The 23,455-nt window shown below is 32.7% G+C and overlaps 5 protein-coding genes across 9 annotated transcripts; 2 read left to right on the top strand and 3 right to left on the bottom strand.

The window, feature by feature from the left end:
* Nucleotides 1-1,531: 1,531 nt before the first annotated feature.
* Nucleotides 1,532-5,987, bottom strand: SF2 (splicing factor 2). Of its 2 annotated transcripts, none has more exons than XR_015811390.1 (5): nucleotides 5,763-5,987; nucleotides 5,160-5,684; nucleotides 4,170-5,115; nucleotides 4,017-4,105; nucleotides 1,532-3,328 (listed from the first exon to the last, which is right to left on the bottom strand). XR_015811390.1 is itself a non-coding variant. In XM_088197674.1 (5 exons), the coding sequence occupies exons 1-5, from the start codon at nucleotides 5,942-5,944 to the stop codon at nucleotides 3,226-3,228; spliced, it is 735 nt and encodes a 244-aa protein (XP_088053800.1). In that variant the 5' UTR covers nucleotides 5,945-5,987; the 3' UTR covers nucleotides 1,532-3,225. The 2 variants fall into 2 exon arrangements, 1 of the variants encoding a protein (XP_088053800.1); XM_088197674.1 differs by having other exon boundaries at nucleotides 4,170-4,342; nucleotides 5,497-5,684.
* A 1,838-nt stretch (nucleotides 5,988-7,825) lies between these two features.
* LOC148229460 (dynein light chain 1, cytoplasmic) lies at nucleotides 7,826-12,534 on the top strand. Its single transcript, XM_088197700.1, has 3 exons — nucleotides 7,826-7,964; nucleotides 10,857-10,977; nucleotides 11,052-12,534. The coding sequence occupies exons 2-3, from the start codon at nucleotides 10,870-10,872 to the stop codon at nucleotides 11,211-11,213; spliced, it is 270 nt and encodes an 89-aa protein (XP_088053826.1). The 5' UTR covers nucleotides 7,826-7,964; nucleotides 10,857-10,869; the 3' UTR covers nucleotides 11,214-12,534.
* Nucleotides 12,525-14,494, bottom strand: Coq5 (ubiquinone biosynthesis protein COQ3, mitochondrial). The gene is made up of 7 exons (XM_088197672.1): nucleotides 14,281-14,494; nucleotides 14,070-14,219; nucleotides 13,866-14,001; nucleotides 13,666-13,801; nucleotides 12,948-13,036; nucleotides 12,779-12,890; nucleotides 12,525-12,716 (listed from the first exon to the last, which is right to left on the bottom strand). Exons 1-7 carry the CDS (start codon nucleotides 14,423-14,425, stop codon nucleotides 12,615-12,617), a joined length of 870 nt encoding a protein of 289 aa, XP_088053798.1. The 5' UTR covers nucleotides 14,426-14,494; the 3' UTR covers nucleotides 12,525-12,614.
* A 1,710-nt stretch (nucleotides 14,495-16,204) lies between these two features.
* LOC148229462 (protein GUCD1) lies at nucleotides 16,205-18,073 on the top strand. Its single transcript, XM_088197676.1, has 4 exons — nucleotides 16,205-16,325; nucleotides 16,464-16,753; nucleotides 16,812-16,999; nucleotides 17,067-18,073. Exons 1-4 carry the CDS (start codon nucleotides 16,304-16,306, stop codon nucleotides 17,296-17,298), a joined length of 732 nt encoding a protein of 243 aa, XP_088053802.1. The 5' UTR covers nucleotides 16,205-16,303; the 3' UTR covers nucleotides 17,299-18,073.
* On the bottom strand, nucleotides 17,868-20,467 carry rept (RuvB-like helicase 2 rept). Of its 4 annotated transcripts, none has more exons than XR_015811389.1 (11): nucleotides 20,398-20,467; nucleotides 20,014-20,200; nucleotides 19,813-19,929; nucleotides 19,580-19,661; nucleotides 19,010-19,514; nucleotides 18,813-18,945; nucleotides 18,663-18,750; nucleotides 18,453-18,591; nucleotides 18,278-18,383; nucleotides 18,123-18,209; nucleotides 17,868-18,048 (listed from the first exon to the last, which is right to left on the bottom strand). XR_015811389.1 is itself a non-coding variant. In XM_088197660.1 (11 exons), the coding sequence occupies exons 1-10, from the start codon at nucleotides 20,401-20,403 to the stop codon at nucleotides 18,147-18,149; spliced, it is 1,407 nt and encodes a 468-aa protein (XP_088053786.1). In that variant the 5' UTR covers nucleotides 20,404-20,467; the 3' UTR covers nucleotides 17,868-18,048; nucleotides 18,123-18,146. The 4 variants fall into 4 exon arrangements, 3 of the variants coding, with proteins under 3 accessions (XP_088053786.1, XP_088053785.1, XP_088053787.1); XM_088197660.1 differs by having other exon boundaries at nucleotides 18,123-18,190; XM_088197659.1 differs by having other exon boundaries at nucleotides 17,868-18,190.
* Between the last annotated feature and the right edge of the window lie 2,988 nt (nucleotides 20,468-23,455).

Genomic DNA, 23,455 nt, shown 5'->3' on the forward strand with positions numbered 1-23,455 from the left:
CGAGTTGCACGTGTCATCTGTGAATCTTTGAGGTTGTGAGTCTGAACGTGCTTTTTCAGCTGCAGGCTGCTTAGGAACCAAAATCAGATCAAGGCTAAACGATGAAACGCTTGATGCTTTGATGTTACTTCGTGAGTTTTTTCAAAATAATCTTTTCCATTAATTGTGACTATGAATGTACATATGTACATACATTGTAAAAAGTTCATTTTTTATCTTCTCAAATAAATATATAAGACCTTCCCTTTTTTTTTTTTATTATATTATTTTCTATTTTAAGTCCAAGACTAAAATTATACGTACTTTATACATTGTACGTTATAAAAAACAGATGTAAAAATATATTGTATTATTCATTTTAAATTATTTTATCGATAAAATAACATGAAAATTATCCCGGGATCGACTAATTGCAATACCGAAATCCCGGGATCAAAATTTTGGCCTGGGATTGGAATCCCTAATCACATGTATACTTTTATAGTATTTTCGGTATGATTATGGCAGTGCTTTTTTTATTAATGGTATTACAAATCTTCTCTGAAGTTTTTTTAATATAGAAAGGTGTTTTTTTACTGCTTTATTTTAAGTGCGATTTAACAGATAATTATTTTAAGAGATATGTGCATTTAAATAAATACTTTGTTCCATAAAACGAATTGTTTGTGCATTTATGTAAGGTAAATCTTCCAATTTTTTCTTCGCAAAAGAATTCGTCGCAGAGAATTATTCATAAGATGTTGACTATTATGGCCAATGCTCGTTCGCTACCACTCACTTGTACCTAATACAACAGTAATATACAAACAATTAATTTTATGGAACAATTATTTTATATATTGCTCGTTTAAATTCTCCTCCTTTATTTTGAATAAATAAAGTTTTCGGCAAACGTATGGTATTGCTAATCTGTAATCCATTTAGATGTTTATATAATACAATTTCATTTTCACTTAAAGGCCGCATGACAGCAAGCCCTTTAGACCTGAGTTTTTCAATATGCTTAATAAATTTTAGCTGGAAGTCCAGACGTGTATAGTCCATCCAAGAAGTCAACGCTCATCATCGTTGTTGGAAATAAGGGTGTGTACGCATGCAGTTTTCCGCGAATTTGTTTACACCTATATGAGAACATTACCAATGAAAATTGAATTAAACATTATAATGTGTTATATTCAGAGACTGGATCAGTTGGAGACGCTAAACACACTGGTCGTCCAAAAACAAGCCGTTCAAATGTTAGTATCGAAGCAGTGTGTGTGTTGGTGAAAATCCTGGAATATCAATTCGGCGACGTGGACAAGAACTGCAAATTTCAAGAATCTCTTTTCATCGTATACTCACAAAAGATCTGTGTCTCCGTGCTTACAAAATTCAATTAACACAAGTGAAGCCTAATGACCATACACAGCGAAGAGAGTTCGTTGAATTTAATTTCGTTCGTTAATTTTGGGACAACCTATATAATCCATATCAACCAATCCTTTGAATAAGCTGTATACAAAAAGGCAAAGTAAATAATACACAGTTATCATTTCATCAGTATTTATTTTATTAACGAAATATACACACAGTAATTACCACAAATAGTGAACAAAAAAAATATTTTTCCACAAATTTAAATTTGTCAAAATTAAAAATAGCCTGCAATAAAGTTTATATGTATAGAATTAAATATATACGATAATCTACAATAGAAACCTGTTAATTTAATAAAATAAAAACATACGTATATGTATGCATGTAGCTTTTTTTGATTTAAATTCTAGTAAATCTAATTCTTATATAGATGTTAAATTCGTGTATCGATTCACATACTTTGTCCATATGTAAACTATTAATATATACATGATTTTTTTTATATATCAAACGTCGATTTACAAACAAAAATATATTAATATAGAAAAAATAAACAGCGTTCAGGTTTTGCTCAATGAACGCATTCATTTTTTTTTAAAAAGATATGAGTTAATTTATTGGATAATAGAGTTATGGGATATGAAAGTAAGACAGCAGTTTTGATAATTTGCCTCGAAACTTTGCATAGATAGGAGGAAGCCTCGAATCTTTATTTTTAAATTTAATCGTCGGTACAATTAAGAAAACAAACTAATTAATTGTGTGAGGTAGACAAGACGTCTTTGTATTGAATTTTGTATTAGATTTCGATTAAAGACATAAAAAGATAAAACGCACAACCCCATGCGGCTGGAGCGGTTACGGTCAAACGTGATTCATGCAAGGTGAAACAATTATTGATTAATTAAGAATTAATATATGTTTTTCACAACCATACCGTTCGTCCTTATGGGTATCCTCGTGAAGAACCATCCAAAAATGAGAATCCTACATATCTTTTTATTGCTCGATGTCACATCAGCAGCGTACGTTTCTACGATTGAAATGATCCCACGGTGATTTCCTGATTATCGATCGATCCGAACGCAAATCACTTGTGGTTTTCGAAAACACTAAGCAAAAGATCGACGGAGAGACCGGTCACGTCGAGAGGTCAGTTATGTTACGGTACACTACACAAAATCTAATGTCACGGGACTGTCGGAGCGAAATCCGGTCCAAACGATCCAGGGGAAAGCGATCCGTCGATTCGTTAAGATTCCGACTCGGGCATTTAAATCCTAATCAATTTTTCCTCGCACTCTATCCAAACAGAGGATTGTGTCCGAGACCAATACCGTCTGTCCTCCAGGGATCCAAAAAATATATCCTCATTTCGTTCCTATCCTGCCAGCGCTTCCAGCCCAGCCATTCCATACATATGAACAGAAAAAAATTGAATTAGTTTTACAAGTTATTATTTGATCTTCCACTACGTAAATATACTACAAATATGATATATATATCAACTAGATTGTTATACATTTTTTCACATCGAAAGTATATATTTAACGAACATCACTCAAATGCAGCGTGTGAAATCTCACGTATACAAATAAATGCAACACTATGTGATCGTTTATGTTATCTTATATCTAACGTTGAATTCAAAATAAAAATAGGAATGATAAAATTCACTGAACGATACATCGAGACAAAGCACGCGGGAGCAAAATCATCTATAATAATCGTAATATAATAAATTTATATCAAAACTAATACCGAAAATTAATATCTGTTGTACAATTGAAACACACGCATACATACACTGAATCCACGACGGCGACTTATGCTGTGGAGCATTTCGTGTAAAAAATATGTGGCATTTTAGTAGTCTGAACGAGATCTGGAACGAGACGGACTGTATACCCTACGGACTGGCGAATAGGTCGGGGAACTTCTGTGCGAAGAATACGATCTTGAACGAGACCTGAAAAATTACACCCATTAAAATACACGAAAAGGAGCTTAAATAACATGTGTACATTTTTTCATTATAATATCATTCCTTTCATAATAAACCCTGCAAATTCTTCGTTTCAATATTAAAATGTCCTTGACGGACAGCTCGTATGTTTTCCCTGGTTCACCATAGCAAATTTTAGGTAAAATTAAATTTTTATGGCATTTTCATGTAAATCATCAGTCTACAAGATCTTAGGTATACTCATTAGTACAAGAAGATTTCATTAGATAATAAATTTATCTGAAAAAAAAGGTTTAATATAAAATTAATATTAGTATCCCTCAGCGCCTATAAAAAATATTCTGAGGTAGAAGTTAAAAGAGAAGGTCAAGTAAATCAAGTTTTTTTTTTACCCACTCCTTTGAAAATGAAAAATAGATACTTCTTACTAAAATGAAGCTTTTCTTTTGAAAGCCAATAGGAAAGCTATAGAGAAAAATTTAAACCGCCAAGGTAATTAAATATTAAAAAGATCTGCAAGCATTATAAAAAAAATGGTAATTTGTGATTCAAAAATATTTTCATCTAATAGCGTTTCACTTACAAACAACATGATAAGAAAAACGAGGTCGTACAAAAACAGATACTTGTTTTTAATGCCATAAATATATTACTGATAAGGCACGTTGAAAACGTTTACGAAAAATCTCACCTATGTTTTTCTTTATCTGATCCTCCATAGCGATTATCGCCGCCGTTGTCACCGTAATCTTCTCTGACGCGAATATAAGAAACTTCACCCTATAAAATGATAACAAACGTAAATTAAATCGTTCAAAATAATCATACGAATCAACGGACTTACCTCGTGGGACCTGAATCTGGAATCGTCCAACTTTTTAACGGCGTATTTCATATCTTCAAGTCGCAGAAATTCTACAACCCCGGTCCCGTCTTTGAACGCGTCCGCGAAACACACATCGCCGGCTTCCCTCATGTGATCTTTGAGATCTTGCCAAGAGCCCGAGCTAGGTAGACCTATATGTAGATAAAAAATGTGAGATTTACATTGATGAAAATTTCTAAATAAAAAATTTAAGTAAGTACTTTTTTTAGTTGTTATATTTAAAATTCTATATAAAGTTATCAACGATTACGATATTTTGTCTTCAACTGACAAATTTATGGACTTAAAAAATAAGCTGATGTACTACACTAATAACAAAATTACTAAGTGACTTGTGTGTCTTTTAATGTAAATATATGTTTGTAGAGGAATACTTAACAAGTGACACTTTCTAATCTTGCAACTTACTTTACATTGCAACGCATTATGTCTATAAACGTATGGTATGCACATGCAGACCACAGGCTCAAAACCAACAACCCTTATATCGCACGGGCTTATTAAAAACAACACTACAAAAAATCTCTAAAACCTATTGCATACGCTATGAACTTTTCTGTTGTGTAATATCCGTAACTCATAAAAGTGTAATAAAAGTTCTCAGCATAATGAATAGCATTGAAAATCGCCATTTAAAAAAACATGAGGTTGTGAGTGTTGTTACCTAAATGGCGAGCAATTACTTGTCATTTTGTTCAGATATTTAAAAACTTGTTTTAACCCTTTGAACTCGTATGTCGGGTCGAGCTCAACATTTTTTAAATAATTTAGATCTATTTTTTTATTTTGGAAACAATAGGTTAAAAAAACAAGCAGAGAGGATTGACCAAGTTTTGAAAACAAATTCACAAACAATACAACTTAAATCGATAAATGAATCAGTTTTCAATTAAAAGAGCAGAATCTGTTACAGTTTTCCAAAATTGAATTTGGCCGATATTAAAATACATGATTTGAGATTTATTTTAGTTCTAGTAGTTGTAACTGTATCGTGGTGAAAATATTTATAAAAGTTATAATGGAAAGTCGTCCACAATAATTATTGTGTGTGTTCGTCGATTAAGTTATTGCCTATATAAATTATAGACTGTTATAATCAATCAGTTTCAGCGATGAATCTGAAATTTTTATACGACAGGGCTGTTTACTGACTTATGGATAAACACTGAATGTATATAGTAGTGGAACAAAAATAACAATAAGTATTTATATATACAACGAACAAAGAGTGCATCTGAAATAGTTAATGGTGCAATCGACATTTGAATTAAACATAGTAATTTACCGGTAACGATGACACGGAACTCGGAACGCCTCGCTGGTGGCCCCCTTCCTCCTCTGGAGTTGCCGGCCGGTCTGTCGCCACGGCCTCCACCCCTGCCGCCGGGGCCTCCGCCGCGCGGGAACTCGACGCGAAGCCTGTAACCGTCGTAGTCGTAGCCGTCTCTCGCTCTAACGGCGTCGTCCGCGTCCCTGTAATGCGAGCGGGAAAGTATGAAGATGGAAGGTAGAAGGCGGAAAGTGGAGCGGCCCGAACGAACGAGCACCCACCTGGCGTCCTCGAACTCGACGAACGCAAACGGGGGACCGCGGCGGTTCTTCAGGTCCACAAAGGTGACGGCGCCGAACTTGTAGAACAAATCCTGGATGTCCTTGGTGCGGATGTCGGGCGGCAGGTTCCCCACGTAAATGCGACACTCGTTGCGGCCCCCGCCGCTGCCTCCGCCGGACATTTCGACAGACGATGCGACGCCGACGGTCGACGCCTGCGAAATTAATGTTGCCCTATTGCACCTTAACACATTCTGAATCGACCATTGCCTGACATTTTATAAATTATAAATTATAAACTAAACTAACTCGAGTTGTTAATATCTACTGGCATAAAAAAGTAAAACATTTTTAATAAAAAAAACCCTAACTTCAATATAATGAAAATTATTACTTAAAAAATGATTACATTGGTAAATTGCAATTTCTACATAACATAAACAATCTTTGATTTATATTATTTAAAAATAATAATTTAAAATCTAATGTGCTTATATGTAATTTATTAGAATTAAAGTCTACATTAAATATTTAGATTATAGTAGTATAATATAAATAAAATTAAATGTAAAATAACTGAATACTTCGAGGGTGTCGCAGAGCTACAATTGCGGTACGCTGTCAATATAGGAATGACTAACAAAATTATTTCACTACATCGCTTGCGGTGTTAGTTGATATCAGGGCCGCCCGTGTGAAAACATGACCCCCCCCCCCCCCGACAAATTTTCATATATTAAAAAAATTGGGATTTCAATACATAATTTCTAGTTTAAGTCATTGTCATTATTTCTTTAAACATTTGTAGAAAACAATAACAAGAAAGTCGATGCTCGACAGAAGGTGGCAAGCCGAAGACTGAGTGATTTTTTGTCGTTTCGAGCGGGCATCTGTAGAATTCTTTCAAGTAAAATAATAGTACTTTCCTATAACATAATGGGCTCGACGTCGACGAGACCAATTTATACATTCTCCTTACGCGAGATAAAATTTAAAATTCATAGAACCATCAAGCAACTGCCGGAAATATTTATTATGAATAAGTTAAAACATTACATTTTGTAAATTTAATTTTTTTTTTAACTTTTCTTGGTGCATTTGGCCGCCCCTAAAATCTTTCGCTTACCAACAATAGTCACTGTTGTTCACTTGCTATGATTTATTTTCAATTGATTTTGCTGTTCAGACGAATAAACGATAGTTTCACGTTTGCCCCCAGTTGTGGATCAGGTACTTGACGCTGAACAAATAATGTTGAAGAATGCGCATTTTTTTGCAAACAATAAAACGTTTAAAATTAACTAGTATTTTTGTGTCAAAGGAAACGGCATGTGTGGTTCAATACGTGCCGGCCTAGTAATGGCATTTACATAAAAAGAGATTGCCAAAATACTTTCGAGAATCGTATTACAGAAAAAAAGTAACTCTTAATTTTTTCTTATTGTGTTTGACCGTCTCTAAAATCAGCCGCCCGTGTGACGGACATGTAATCTTCCTGTCGAGATCCGTCAAAGGAATGTGCTGCCCTCCACTGCCGTCACATCAGTGTTACCAGAGAGACGCCAAGTTTTGATCATTATAAAATAAATAAATTGCCCCTTATAAGATGATCGTCAGTTGTATTGCATTTTAGCGTAGCTAAAATAACAAATACTATGGTATTGCAATATTTTTATTAATGTGTTATCTTAGCGGGATGTTTTGAATTTTTCGCGTATTTATTTTAAAACTATAACTTGTGTTATAAATATAAACATTATCTTTGCCAAATAATTGTTACACAAAATATTTATTTCAAAATGTCAAATAAAAATTATAATTACTTATTATTGAATAATGATATATCGTCGCTTAGCAGCCAAAGTTTTAATGTTTTCATCTCTTTCTCGTATATTAATTAAAAATAATAATAAATAGTATTCATATAATATGCAGTAAAGTAATAAGTTTTGTTTTGGTAATTTTGAATCGATATAAATATAATGCTAGAACGGAGGATCGGATTATCGAATGTAAAAAAACGGTATAGTGTTGCTAGTTTGCGACGGGACGCATCTGCCGATTCGGACAAATAGAATCTGAGCGACGAGGGCGCCATCTTGTCGGTGCCGAGGCAGTCGTAGAGCCGCAGCGGACGCAGCTCCGTCTCGAACAGCCGTCTCTCGATCGGGTCAGCGCCGAGTCTACCTCGCTACGAAACCGGTGAGTCTCTTCGCGCGTTTCGCTCGCCCTTTCATTTATCGCTCGACGTTCTCCCGCCGCGAAACTTCCATTTTTTCGAATGAACTAGAAATCGCAACGCTTCTTCGGCGAGCGAAAACTGGGAGGCGGTCCGCCGGCCGATTCCGTCTCCCGTCCGCCCCGAACGGGCCGTGTCATATTATCGATCAACGCTGAGCTGAAATCTCGTACGGTTTTCACCGCATACTAATCGATTTTTGTATCGATGCGGATGTTTCACATGAAATGGTCGAACGCGCGTGCGAAACACCTGTAGGTGTATTTTTTGAACCAGTGCCAATACCGGCATTCGGTCATAAAACGAGGAAACATATGCGAAACGTATCCGAAAGGGCAACGTCTGAAACTACTCCCCCTAATTTTAAGGTTAGGTCTTTCATATAACGATAATTTCAACTTGACACCTTATATTTTTTATAAAGGTACCAGGGTAGATTCAAAATTTCATATTTGACTAGTGTTGTACAGTTCTGTTTATTGTACTATTTTCTTGTGACTAATTTAAGCCAAGACCTTCTAACTTTGGCAGCAAATAAATACTACCGCATTTATTCATTATGAGAGACTTTATTACAATTTTCTGTTCAATGATGATTTCTTTAAAATATACCATATTTTATTCTCAGGCAATCCCTCAAAAATAATCTAAAACAGTCTCGAATCTATCTCGATTTTTTTTTAAATTTTCAACAATTCATTTCAGTGAAATTATATCTATTTTTAGTAGTAAAAATATAATTTATCTGGCAGGTGCTAGTAAAATTATATGATTTCAATTCATTATATGATTTGTATTTATGTGTGATGTATAAATGTTAGTGAATGTGTGTTTTTCGGTAAATCTATATTTTCACTAGTGAAGTCCTATTGCATTTTCACCAGTAGATATATATTTTTACTAGTGATAATATAATTTAACTGACAGGCGCTGATATGTTGCTTTAAAATGTCTACGAAACTCAATTTGACAGTTGTGAAACGTCTATTTGCTATTCAAACCCACACCTAACCGAATGAAACTTCTATAACTAATTATAGTCTTAGAATTCACTAAGTCAGCTCCAAAATACAAATTAAGTCAACTCGTCTCTCATCAGCTGAAGAAGCACAGACAAACATCGCATTTCACATTGAATATTAAACTATGTTTTAAAAATATGATAGCTATCCTTACCGATATTACTACGGACTTCTGAAATAAGATTGTTGGTAATAGTATGTTCAGACCGAATTCTGGTTAATAGGAGGGCGTAAAAACAATTATCACTTCTCAGAAGTCAAAAATTCACGTCAAAAGCAATAAAATCGTGTCGGCGCCTTTATTTTTATTGCTTTTGATGTGGATTTTTGACTTCTCGAAAGGGATAATTGTTTTATTTTTGCGCTCTCCTATTGGTTAAAATTCGGTTATTGTTATAAAATGTCTTAATATGAACGCTGCAACAGGGACCCCTTTGAATTTGGCCAGACAAATACAAATGCATATCATTCAATTAAATACTAAGAATCTTAATGAAATGGAAAAAGCTGAAATGTTGATGAAAAGCTGAAAAACTGAGAGTTGGCCCTAAATTGAATTCTTATTGTCTCAATTGAAATTTAATGGTGGCTGAATTAACGTCTCAGGCTGAAGATGTATCTTTTATCTACAATTGAAAGGGATAACGATTCCGGGTTATTAAATACAAATTTTTCAGGATCCTGTTCTATGAAAATGCAAAGCATAATTTATTTTCTTCGGAGGATAATACATCAACATATTCTATTTAATTATCCAGACTTGTTTCTTAAAACGTCTAATAACCGTAATTAATCCAACAGTGTTCTCTTCAATGTAATTTTTCATTTATAAAAATACACTTGGTTGCAATCGACGTTTCTATACAAATTTAGAGAAAAATCAGTATTATTTCAACCGCAGTACATTATTTAAACAAAATGTGTTTGCTTCTCAGATAGATATTCGGCTTGTGCATTTGAAGTTAGTGTGATTATAATACAGTACATTTTTACTTCTTGTCTACTGACCGGCTGGTTTATGACGTCAAGAAATTTCCATTTTCGCATATTATTTACGAGTCTAATAAAAATGCAAATTTTATGGTTGAAATCAGACATAAAAAATTGAATTCTAAACCAAAAATCAATGCAGAAATTTTGTTCTCTTAAAAGTTGAGCCATACATACATTTAGTCTTATGAATAATCCTATAAATTTGAGAGCTCGAAAGAAAAATAGATTGGCAAATGTCAGTCAATTCAATCAAATCTCTGAAGATTATGAGCTTTAGTATTCTGATTTTCAACAAGTATTTGAATATTTTCTCTCAAAAATTATTAATCAACGTCGCTCTAAAAATGACCTGATTTGCAATTTTTGTGGTAAATTGTAAATATTTTGTCGTAAATTGTAAATATGCAACTAGGTCAAGGTCTACCATAGATTTTCTTTTATTGACCCAATTACATATTACGAAATATAATATAAGATATTTGTGTTTTTGTATATCTGCAACAATAATTTTCAATTATTGTAGGTATGTTTATTATTTATATCGAGTAATATTTTTTTTTCGCGTGGGGTGAAACCGAATAGATTAGTCGCTCGGTAATATAATACAGTCGTTCGGGGTTGAGATTATTGATCAAACTTTGGTCGACTAGGCAATACTTTTATAGCATAGTTAACGAGTCTCTCCGCTATGCTTCGACATATAACATACCTTAGAACGTTTGATGACTGAATTGAACGCTTCGGCTCGAGTATGCGTACACATAAAAAACAACGATAGGTACTCTGTAAATTTTGATCGTTATGCAATACGTCAATTGATATGTGCTTTTCTTTATGCAGAATCGAAAGCAAGATGTGCGACAGAAAAGCTGTGATTAAAAATGCCGACATGGGGGACGAGATGCAGCAGGACGCGGTGGACTGCGCAACTCAAGCTCTCGAGAAATACAACATAGAAAAGGTGATATAACGTCGATTTTTTTTATTGAAATTGCTCCTCGTTATAATACTAAATTGTGATATTTTTCGTTTCAGGACATCGCCGCGTACATCAAAAAAGAGTTTGACAAGAAATACAATCCCACATGGCATTGCATAGTCGGGCGTAACTTTGGATCGTACGTAACTCACGAGACTCGTCACTTCATCTATTTTTATCTCGGCCAAGTAGCCATATTGCTCTTTAAAAGCGGTTAAAGATCGGACGTACCGTAATGATATGCATGTACCCTCCATCTCTTATTATTCAGTGTTCATTCTCGTCACTCGAAGTATATAATTTCCCAAATTACCAGTATTTTTCTTGTAAAGAGACAAAACTTAGAAAAATATATTGTGCGATATTTACATTGTACGTCTGTATAAAAGGGAAGTTTTAGTTAATTTAATCGTGTCGTAGCAGTGCGCTCCGGTCGGTTTATTATATATTATTATATAATTATAATATGAATATGATAATTTAAAATTATATACGTTATATATGTAAATTTCCCAACCAATTCGTTGGTTTATTAATTTATGTTGTTCTGTTTTGACGGTATGTTATAAAAATTTAAAACAAACCTCAGTTTGTTTACATTCGATGACGAAATATATTCCGAGTATTCAGAGTTGGAAATTAAACTAGTTAATATAAATATAAAAAAATCGTTACTACCAATTGTAACTATAAAAGTTCACGAGTAAATTCATTTGTGTGGTGCGTTATATTTTCATTATTTTATTTGTAAAATACAGATCTGAGTTATTCTTACCCTCGGTTGCTATAAGATGTGCACAAATCTTTATCTTATAATTGTATTATCGATCTTTAAAAATGCACCTGTAAAAATTACATTCAATTTGTAAAAGGGTATTGAATTATTAAATGTGAATAAACAAAGCAGTTAATTATGAAAATAAAATATTAAAAATCATCTATGACAAGGACGTAGCTTTTATTCTAACCCATTTTATAATTTAACATTTCGTTTCCATGAAGTCTCAATTATTAATAATAAGCGTTAACTTAAAGGTAATCTATTCGAAGTAAAAAAGTTTAAAATAAGATTCAAATTTTTAATGTTCAAAAGGTCGAATGCGAAATAATTTTCTCGCAGTTCTCGAATTATTAAATAATTCCTGCGAGACGTGAGAATGTGTAAAATGCCGATTTGTATATCTTTCGTATTTAATCTAGTTTTTTTTCAACGACGGCTCATTTTTTAATTTTCTGTTTCGCATCTTTCGCCGAAGACGGGTATAGGTTTGTAATAAAAATTTGAGCTTATCGAATAAGGAGTGACATTGTGTCGATTACAATGAGCTGGTGTTGCGTAAGTTGTACTTAAATCTTAGATTTTGCATCATAGCAATAACGAAGACTTTTTTTTTTAATCCATGAAAACCGTACGGCCATTATTGTTATTTAAGTTATGTTTGAAAGATTTATCTTAATATTATGATTGAAAAACAAGCTTGTCGCTGTAAAAGGAATCTTTTAGTTATTTTGTGGCAATAAACGAGTCATTAAGTGTTGTACTTGATTGCGTTTTTATTTCCCAACAAACTATAATATACATATACTCTCAAAATTAACAATGAACCGAATGTAAACGATTATAATTTAAACCCCGAATGGATCGAGCAAACTCCAAATGTCAGATTTTCGTACGATACGTGTCTGAAGCCTGCGGTCTCTATCATATCTTTGAAGGTTTCCTGAAATAAATCGATATATTAAATAAAATAATAATTTTTAAAGAAGACTGCTAAAAGTTAACCTGATCAGGAAACTTCTTAATGCTTTCCACCAAATATTGGTAAGGCTTCCATTGTCCGGCTATTAACTGTCCCATAACCGGGATGACGTTGAACGAATATTGATCATAAATACTGAAAATGTGATTCATTATTTATGTTATTCAGGTTGAATATAATATCGGTAAGTACCATTGTAATTGTTCCGATTCTAATTTGCTGAATTCTAGACACATAAATCGGCCACCTGGTTGAAGAACTCTGTAAGCTTCATCTAAAACCTGTAACAAATTCAGATGACAATCGTTAAATGTCAATAAATATAGCTCTTGGTATAGCTGCAAATATTCTCAAATGAAAATAGTATGGCTACTGAAGGGAAGAGCAAATTAAAATTTGATGATTCACTTGTTTCAGCTTAAGTTGTTTTAGTATCAAGTTACAGAAGGATTTTACAGTAAATTATATGTAATTAAATCAGATGCATTGATATAAACATTGATGCAGATCAAAGCTGGCTAAAGAAAGGAAAAACATTTTAATGACTGCCATCACTAAAATAAGTTCTAGCACCTACATTACTATTCATTCGGCAAATTATTATGCAGGTAAATATTATTTCTAAAAAATTAAGAGATGTTGATGGGGTAAAGCCTCAAGAAAAGAATATTTGAAATATAGAATAGAATTACAGGGGGAGATTGAAAACTTCGTAGCCTGACACTGGGGGCATTCCCATCAATTTATATACCTTAAAAAACACCTGAGAAGGAAATGATATTCAATGAAGTATTGAAAAAATGGATTATTTTGAACAATAATGTAAAAAAAAAAAAACCGTCGTAATAGTGGACTTTCTCACGTATCGAGACAATATTTCGAAATAATTGATGACGCAAAAACCTTGTACCTTGTCAATGTGCGTACAATTTCTTATTCCAAATGCGATTGTATAAGCAGAATAGCTTTCATCAGGCAATTTGGTATCTTCGGCATCTCCGCATATCCAATCAATATCAATGTTACTATTTGCTGTAATTTTTAATCTGTAAACGAGAACATTAAATTATTATCAATAATAATAAAAATGATTGATCAATTAGAACTCACCCTTCAGCTCGTTTTTTACCGACGTCTAACATATTCTGATTTATATCAAACACAGAAACGTGACTGCCCGGAATTTCTTTCTTGCTCTTGTTCGGTAAGCTTTTCAACGCATTTATATAACGAAAAGCGATATCACCTAAAAGCAAATTAAATAATTAAACATAAGAAAGTATTCGTTTTTATATATGAATAAAATATGATTACCAGTTCCTCCCGCAACGTCGAGGAGCTTCGTTCCGTTCATCGGTGCCAAACGTTGAATGAAAGCGTCCTTCCATAATCTGTGTATGCCGAAAGACATGGCATCGTTCATTACGTCGTATTTGTCCGCAACAGTTTTAAACACTTCGTAAACTAGAAAAATTGATTTTATTATAAAAGATGGCGATGTAATGGGGCGAGTTACCTTTTGTACCTTTTCCTGCCTTTTCATTTTCGTCCACAGTTTCAAATCCGAAGTGCGTGGTGCGACCCGATGGCGTTTGGAGGCTCCTAGATTGACTCGCAAAAGCCAATCGGGTTCCACGACGAGCTAAGAATCTGCACGTGCTGCCAAACATTTTCTTTTCTTAAAATGACATACTTTTCAAGGAAAACTGGTCACACCTCAAAGGTTAACTTTTTTTGACAACTGGTTTCCATAGACAATCTTTGTATACAAAAAATATGGAATAAAAATGTTAAATTAAATATGTACATTTAAAAAAGTTTTAATTAACTACCTATTAATAAAACAAAACATAAGAAAAATATGCTGCATACAAAGAAACGTTAGAAGCAATGTTAATTCTCTTTTAGTTAGTAAATGTAAAAATCAATTTACTCAAAATTCATATTTTAATAAAAATATTAAGAATTCGAAAAGTTAATTTGTTTTATTAGAAAATGATTTAAGGCCTTATTTTAAATATATTTAAGTATTAATATGATTCGGATTATTATTTATGACTTATTGTTTGCGTTTATTCAAGTTTTCAAACCCTCTTTTATAAAAAAAATAGTTTTCCCTTCAACATTTTGATTTTTTTCCAGAAGTATTACATCGAGTAGGGGTCTGATAAGTGTTGTCAATTTCACAGTTTATTGTCCTTAACGATCATTTTAAGTTAAACATGTATCCATTTTATTTTCAATAATTAGGTTTAAATATATCTAGAAACTTATTTTTTGTAGTGAAAATATTTTCGTTTTTTCCCTGAACGTGAAGAGATAACATAGAAGCAAGTATGTATATATATGTATTAATAAAAAAATAAAAAAACATTACGTATGTGATATTTGTCAATACAAAAATCCACCGAGAATAGACAAGCAGATTAAAAGACCATGGTATAGGAACTAAAAAACAAATTAGATACATTGGCGGGTTTACGCAAAGGCGGGGAGGCGCTTGCCTCGGGGCTTTAAAAAATATTTTTTTGATAAATTATTATAGTTTTTCTATAGCAATCCAATATTACATCATCAAAGTTGAATCACTTTCCGTAGAAAAAACGTTCATTATTTTATTAAATGCATCATATTTCTGAGAAGCTCCATATTTTCCCTTTTTGTAGCCTTGAGCTTGCATTGATTTATTGTTTCCTTTAATTATCGCAGACGATAATAAAAGACAATGAGGCATTTACGTGCACACGTACATACGTATTTCTGAGAATGCATGCAAATATACGGCTTTCATCTTCATTCGGTGACGAAATTTTTTTAGTCCGCAAATTGACAGTAGAAAATCCTTGATTTAAATCAATCTAACCATCACGCCAGTGCTACTCAAGTGCCGCCAAGTTTTGGCCATGAAAAATCTAGGCTCCCACAGTATAAAACAGAGCAAATCTTGCTTAATAACAAAGAAAAAATATATCGTCCAATGTCTCATATATTTTATTATTGGAGCCCCACAGTACCGATAAAAAATTCCAGCAGTTTCTAACACAGTTTGGCAACTACTAATTTTGTGAATTACTAAAATGGATTGATATTAAAAGATAATTTTATTAATGACATTTTGAATGATAATATTATCAATTTATTGAAATTGCTAAATATTATTGAATTCTACAGGGTTGCTATAGACGTCATCACGAAAATCGTCAATACTTATTTGGCACCTAAAAGTGACATAAACTTTTGAGCCTAATAACATGGTTATTTAGTATAATTTAAGGCTGTAAATCACTTGAATTTCATAATATTAAAAAAATATGACATAAGTAGGTGTCCTTCCCCCCCATATTTACAAATTTTGAAACGGTGCAAAAAATATCAGCCGCGATGAAAGGGATAATAATTCACTTTATGTATTTTTAATAAAAAAAAATGTTCAATACTACCAATCAAACAGTATTTTTTTTACCATGGCAACAATTTCTTTAAATTGACACATTTAGTTGTCAATAGTGTTATTATTTAGTGTTTTATGCGTTTAAACTTTATATATAATGTCTTATATAAAGTCTAACGGTAATTACTAAAATATATGATTGTATACATATTATGTAATTTCATACGCTAAACCCAAACCATCGATCTTGATAATTTTTATTAAAAGATTAGATATGACATATGAATATATTAACCATAAAATGTGCATTATTTTAGCAATACCTGCTTATATGGAAAGAGAATTGTTCCACGTTAAACAGAGATACAATTGGGATTGTGGAGTTGCATGCGTCTTAATGATTTTGCCTCCATCAGAAAGACACGATTTCTTGTCAAATTTCTTAAAGATATGCGAAGAAGAAGGCTTTAAAAATAGCACGTGGACAATCGATTTGTGCTACTTACTGAAAAGATTTAACGTTCCGCACAATTACTACACTACAACTATCGGTGTCCATCCAGGATACAGAGGAAACTTGTTGTATTATGATAAACTATTACATAAGGTACATTACTCTTAATTAATATTGTTTAGGCGTGTTTGAAGCTATAATTCATTTTTAGGATGAACTCAGGATTAAGGATCGATTCGAATCGGCTGAATTTAACAACCTATACATTAGATGCACATCTTTATCGATGAAAAATATTGTGTTTCATTTGCTTTATAGCGGTCCAGTAATATTATTGATAAATGTAAATTTATTGTCGTGCGATTTATGTAAAGTCAACAAGCTGAGTTTGGAACTGAGGTTTGTATTTTATATATTTAATTATTATGTATACGATTAATACTGTCATTACTTTATTCTATTTAAGGTCGTGCTTTCCTTGGCCCGTACCATACTTGGGACATTATATCGTTTTATGCGGATACAACAGTCGCAAAGACAAAATCATTTATAGGAATCCTTCCTATCGTGAGAGATTGTGCGCAATATCTTTGAGAAATTTAGATATTGCTAGAAAAAGCTACGGCACAGATGAAGACGTCGTGTTAATATTCGACGATAGGTTAAATTTTAAACGAAAAGTTATAACATGGCAATAAGCGTATGCAAAATATTTAGTTTAGGGTGAAGAACAGGGTTTTATGATAATATATTTTTATCGTAAGTTTATTGGAGTGTAGGATATTTTTATATGCATATTGCTTCTTTAACTTCACTTTGATATACAAACACTTTATAAGCATTCATTTAAGGTTTATATTTTATAAGAGTACTTTTCAGGGTATTAAGTGCATATTATATTTAAGATTAGGTTAGGAACTTTATTATAGTATAATAATTTAATTTAAATTTTAAAACAAGAATTAACGTAATTTTTATGAAAAATATTAAATAATCAAATTTATGATTTATATAGAAATAAATGTGCCTTTTATTAATTTTTAATCGCATATTATTTAGTAGTAAGAGAAAAAAGTTTTTCATAATATAATCTAATTTGTATAAATTAAAAGGATCTCAATAGAGAAAGTTCCTTGATATAAATATGATTTTATTACTATCCTTTATTGTTTTATTTTAAATGATTTTATATTAGTTTAGTAAATGCAGTTTTAAATATTATATTTGTATGTCACACTCGAGCACAAGTATGTAAAAATGAAACAACTTTTTAGTGTTATATATCAATGTATATATTTCAGATCCACATATTTTTAATAGTTATAAAAAAGAGGCTGGAATGATATCATTACTTATACGAAATTATTTTTTATGAATTATATTATAAATAACGATAAATTAGCGTCACATTTCATTGTTCGGTGAAATTTGTAGTGTAACTCACGTGCCTGAAATAAATGTGATTTTCATCCATATCTGTTTTCAATCAAACACAACAAAATATGTTTTAAACCGTTATTACATTTCAGGTCTATAATTCTGCATTTTATTCCATCATTGCTTCAACTGTTGGATTATCGCCGGGTTCGTCTGTGAAATATTATTCACTCTTTAATTGCAAATGAATAAATTAACAAACAAACATGCTCAAATAGACAATAAAATAATATTAAATACCAATATCGTTAAACATGAATTCGTTTTGATACTCTTTGAGGAACTGCGTAGAACGATGTTCGTCCAAAAATAAAGAATAAACCTTTTTAATATCCTCCATTTCGACCTGAAGAAAAAAACTTATATTTAATATTCATACAGATTATAATAATAAACAATAGCAATTATTAATAACCTCGTTAGATTTTCTTCTGCGAGCGACCAGAGAAGCTGTCGTTATCAATTGAATAGCGTAACGTAAAGAAGTTTCAGTGGCGATACGAGTCAAAACAGTCAGAGCATCGGAAGACATTTGACAATCTTCTTCTTCGCATCTAACACAAAAATGTATATCAAACGACACTCGTAAACTTAAATTATTATTTATATATAATATAATACATACCTAATATTAAGAATTTCTTTTAATTCTGCTTGACTATAAGGACATGTCGGTACAATAATCATTCTGTCCAATAAATCGATCGGAATACCTTAAATAATAAAATTAATTACATAAATAAATCGATATATAGATATTATTAAAATAACAAACCATGGGGACTCTTATAATTAGTTCCTCTAATTCGCGTGATTCCTCGGTTAGTGGCCATCATCACAACAGGAGCCATATCGCTCTCTAAAGCTCTGTTCAAGAACGAAAAGCATTCAATATCTAACATGTGCGCCTGAAATATCATTTTAGTTGAATAACATTCGTAAAATAATTAATCTATTAGTTAATAATCGCACCTCATCGATGAACAGAACGCCAGGAATAATTTCAGCTTTGCCTTCTTCTCTCCATTCTGCAACCTTTCCGTTGATTTGCTCTCTGACTTCAGCTTTAATTTCGCCAGTGTCGCCGGAAAACAGAGCAAGGAATCCGTGGGTCCTCGAGTTGATGACGTCGACTTCGTGCAATGTCACTGTGTGAATTACCTCTTTTCGCTTTTGCAGTTCTCCTTCGGGACATTGCACGAAACGCGACTGCGCACCGGTTGCGTCGTAATCTCTGGCTCTCGTGAAACTTCTTCCGAGACGTGTGATTTTACCGGTGGCTTTATCTATTGTTATGACGTCACCGGCTTGCACCTTTTCCTTCATCAGACTCTCGATCATTTTCGTTCCCATGTCATAATTGGTCTCCATGTCGGTCGTTTTTAGAGTTAATTTTCCGAATTTAACACCAGCTCCCGTGGCTGGTCTGTCTACTTGGATTTCGACAACCTCTCCTTCGACCATTTCAGTTTCTTCCCTAAAATAATAAATAAAAATAAATAATGACACAAAAAGCACAATTATATATAATATAATACGCACTTAATTCGCACACCAATTGATTTTCTGATAGCTTGAGTTATCGCTTCCGTTTTGCTCATCTCTAAAGAATAGATTTCAGAACCTAAAACGGAAAACATGTGTTAATCCTATTTTTGATTAAGCATTATATTCGGTTTGGAGAAAAACCATCACAACTCAATAACAGTATTTTTAGATAAAAAAGTGGAAACGGTCTTATTACTAAGCCGACAATTTAATATATAAATGTTTACCAGCCATGCTGGTGAACGGAGTATCAGGGCCCAACGCCTGCGCCAAGCCCATCGCAATAGCTGTTTTACCAGTACCGGGTTGTCCGGCTAACAACACAGCTCTTCCGGCAATCTTCCCTATAAAATAAACATAAATTAATTTATGTTCCGTAGCCATAGTGACGAAGTATATTTTTATTTTCGCTAGCCAAAATGACTCACCATCTTTGATCATCTGTAATATTATTCCAGCCGCTCTCCTAGCGGGCTTCTGTCCCACCATGCCCTGAGAAACGGACCTAGGTTCGAGCGCATCGTCCAAACCTAAGCCTCGTATGTGAGAATGAGCTCCGATGCGTTCGATACGAGTGATACTACGCACTTCCGCAACCTGGGCCGCCGCTAACGACTGTTATTAACAAAATATAACATTAGATACACGCATAGGTTTCAAATTGTATGTTTATTCGGAGCTATTGCCGGTGTACATAACCTAAAAATGTCAATATAAACACAATCGGTAAAAAACTAAATAATGCGTTAGGTAATTGATAATTGACGTTAACATGATATTGGATTAAGAATATATAAAAAAAAAACACTCACCGCCATCGTAATGATCGATTGTTATTAACAAAAACGAGACAGCCGCGCCGCAAATCGTAGCGCGAGTAGTGATGTGCCGTAAAATGTCATAGTAACCAACAATGCTGAGTTAAAAACATATTCAAGATTTTGTAAGAAAGCTTATGTTATATTGGAATTGTGGTTTTATTTTAAATTCAATATTTTTTGATAAAAATGTCTTTTATTGTGTTTATATTAATATCATTTTAATTAAATTAATCATTAACTGAGAAAAATGTATGGAAATTTCCAGGTCATAAATCGCAATTGCTTTCCTAAAAATTCAACAATATATTGAGGTACAATTATATAAACTCAAACGTAATAAATCGTTCTGCGCAAGGCCGAGACTAGCCAGCATGCAATACGTGCGAGGCACGCGGGCGGCTGATTCAAGGCTGCCAAACGAATCTATGGTAGGCTGATTATAGAAAAATCATTCAGTCTTCGACCTGCCATCCTCAGTCGAGCATCGAGTTTCATCTGTTATAGTTTTCCACGAATTTGTTATTGATTAAGAGTTTTCCACCAATCGTTATGTTTTAATTTTTCTCCACTTGTTTGGAACGTTTACCCCGTGAACTACTAATTATTTATTTTTAACTTGATTGAGCTCCGCTGCCTAAGAAAGATTTGACGTGATTTATTGTATTATAAATAAGATATGTGTACTTATGTATATCATATCAATAATGTGAACTATATTTATAAATGAATATATAAATATTTGTCATAAAGCTAATAAAATCCTAAAACAAAGAAGATCAGTGTTTATTTATTATTTAGTCTCCCTTAATTTAAGCAACCGTTTGATGCAAAAATTAATCAGCAAATTATAAAATCAAATAACAATAAAGTTATAAAATTATCTTCAATGTAAATCGAGGAATGACCGTCTTATGATTTTTATGATTATGTATTAAACAATAAGGCGTAGTGGCGTAGTAAGGGGATGAATTAAAAATGTATTTCGTTCTTATTTTTTTTGATTTGTCTTAAAGTACGGCTTATTTTATATATTTTATAAGCCAATATCCAAGTTATTTCTAAATGAACTATAATTAGCACAATTAATATAATGAATTGTACGCTTTTATAGAAAAAATGATCTGTATATTTTTTATATAATGTTTACGTTAAAATATATTCCTATTATTTTTCGATCGACTTCATGGGTGCGTTGAAAAATTAAAAACACTAAACAGTTTTAAAATAATTATTATTTGTTATTTTTTCTACATATGTATATTTTATAAATTTCATATATTCAGGTTAGAATTTTTTACTTCAGTGCCAAAATAATAAAAAAACATAAAGCATGAATTGTAGAGAGATGGAGGCAAAGTATGATTTATTTTAAAAACTGTGCCGCTGCTTAAAAAAATGGGATGCACTGTATAGATTGTCGATTATAAAATACGATTGTAATTAAAAAAAATTGTGAACCTGTGTAATATTAATTTAATCTGTATAATAGTAATAACTGATTTCAACATTTCGTTAATAAAATGCGCAAAATATTGAAGTGGCAAATCTATGTTTGCATGCTAGCGAGCAACCTCATAGGCGCTGTCCTGGTTCTGTGATAACGATAATAACGGAAACGTGATTCGGCAACTAGCTTTGCAACCCTTAATACTTAAGGCTGCTCTCCAATGAGGAGAGGGCAAACACGGCCTAAGGGCAGATACGCAGAGATACGCTTAGACATGACTCGATGCCAGAGAGGGATTCCACCAGATTATCACTGCAAAAGAGAAGAATTGACCTCCACTACACTGTCACTGCACACATCTACAAGACCTCAGTGATCTCCCACTAACATCATCCCTCCGCCAACTTCTCCACCACCGCTCGGAGAAAATGATCTTACCCATCATAGTAACTCGCAATATATGTATTTTTAACTAATAAATTATTACCAGTTTCCAACGGCGTCTTTTTTATTGCAAAGTCACACTTTTTAGGGTTAGAAGACCTTAAAATACATACATAATAGGTCCCACAATCTCACCCGAAAAAAATCAACATAATAATAAATTCTTGCTCTTGCATATTATTTGAACATATTCAATTGGTTCCTTTTTATGATTTAAATTCAGGATAAAATTTTTACTGCCGCCATAATATGTATCTTCTATCTAGTATCCAGGGTCTCCGAAAGAAAATCGGCCCCGCTGCTTATTGTTGCTGCGCCCCCCCCCCCTCCCAAACATTTGGTGACATCTAAAATATAATATTAAAAGACTTACAGTTCGCACAATTATGTGTTTCCCTGTATAAACGAAAAGTAAAAAATGTAAATAAAAACAATTTCATATGTTTTTCATTGTGACCTATGGAGAATTGTAAAGTAATAAGCGAATAGATAAATAAACGGAGCTCTGATCCATAAAAGACTGCAATAAAACAATGTATACCTCTTTGTCGTAATATTTACTTTATTTATATAAAAAATAGATCGCCAGAATTTTGAATAAAATTGTCGCAAATTTTTCACAAAATGATCCGGGCCCCAGTTGCGGTCCACGTGTAGAAGCATTTACACATTTACGACTTTGTTTTTCAAAAAGGAAAGACTAAATTTTCAAATATTGGGAAAGCAAACGTATTTGTTTAAGAACTTGAGTAGTATGTTAAGGGAGCTGACAATTCAATAATTCATCGTTCGTTTCATGCGAAGGATCTTTCCCTAAATTCTACCGAGTCATAACAAGTAGGTAAAAATGAACAGTTACAAGTAATTTCTGAGAAATCTAGATAAACGAAAATCTACCTAATTTTTTGCATATGACGAAATGTAAACTAATTTCAAGCTTATATTTTCTAAAATGTATAGACATAATTTATTTTATCGAATTTAACAACTGGGATCCTTCTGAAGATAGGCTCCGGTTATTTATATACCCTGTACCCCCATTCTCGACGAATCAGAGGGGCTTTAACACATTCTAATTTCTGTTTCTTAAAGAAAATTATTATTTTCTTATTAAATTTTATTAAAAAATACCCAGAACACATTTCACAACGTAATGGC

This window comes from Plectrocnemia conspersa, unplaced genomic scaffold (assembly GCF_051122295.1).
Source record: "Plectrocnemia conspersa isolate PC_06_02 unplaced genomic scaffold, ASM5112229v1 ptg000011l, whole genome shotgun sequence".
In the NCBI taxonomy this organism is placed as follows: Eukaryota; Metazoa; Arthropoda; class Insecta; order Trichoptera; family Polycentropodidae; genus Plectrocnemia; species Plectrocnemia conspersa.

Coding starts and splice junctions, on each gene's coding strand:
- SF2 (XM_088197674.1), bottom strand. CDS start 5,944: ATGTCCGGCGGAGGCAGCGGCGGGGGCCGCAACGAGTGTCGCATTTAC. Junction 4,343..5,496: donor GTTCCGTGTCATCGTTACCG/GTAAATTACTAT, acceptor ATCTACATATAG/GTCTACCTAGCTCGGGCTCT. Junction 4,106..4,169: donor CCAGATTCAGGTCCCACGAG/GTAAGTCCGTTG, acceptor ATCATTTTATAG/GGTGAAGTTTCTTATATTCG.
- LOC148229460 (XM_088197700.1), top strand. CDS start 10,870: ATGTGCGACAGAAAAGCTGTGATTAAAAATGCCGACATGGGGGACGAG. Junction 10,978..11,051: donor AGAAATACAACATAGAAAAG/GTGATATAACGT, acceptor TTTTCGTTTCAG/GACATCGCCGCGTACATCAA.
- Coq5 (XM_088197672.1), bottom strand. CDS start 14,425: ATGTTTGGCAGCACGTGCAGATTCTTAGCTCGTCGTGGAACCCGATTG. Junction 14,220..14,280: donor AAATGAAAAGGCAGGAAAAG/GTACAAAAGGTA, acceptor CAATTTTTCTAG/TTTACGAAGTGTTTAAAACT. Junction 14,002..14,069: donor CGACGTTGCGGGAGGAACTG/GTAATCATATTT, acceptor ATTTGCTTTTAG/GTGATATCGCTTTTCGTTAT.
- LOC148229462 (XM_088197676.1), top strand. CDS start 16,304: ATGTCTTATATAAAGTCTAACG. Junction 16,326..16,463: donor GTCTTATATAAAGTCTAACG/GTAATTACTAAA, acceptor GCATTATTTTAG/CAATACCTGCTTATATGGAA. Junction 16,754..16,811: donor ATGATAAACTATTACATAAG/GTACATTACTCT, acceptor ATTCATTTTTAG/GATGAACTCAGGATTAAGGA.
- rept (XM_088197660.1), bottom strand. Junction 18,592..18,662: donor AAAGAAATTCTTAATATTAG/GTATGTATTATA, acceptor TTTTTGTGTTAG/ATGCGAAGAAGAAGATTGTC. Junction 18,191..18,277: donor ATTCATGTTTAACGATATTG/GTATTTAATATT, acceptor AATATTTCACAG/ACGAACCCGGCGATAATCCA.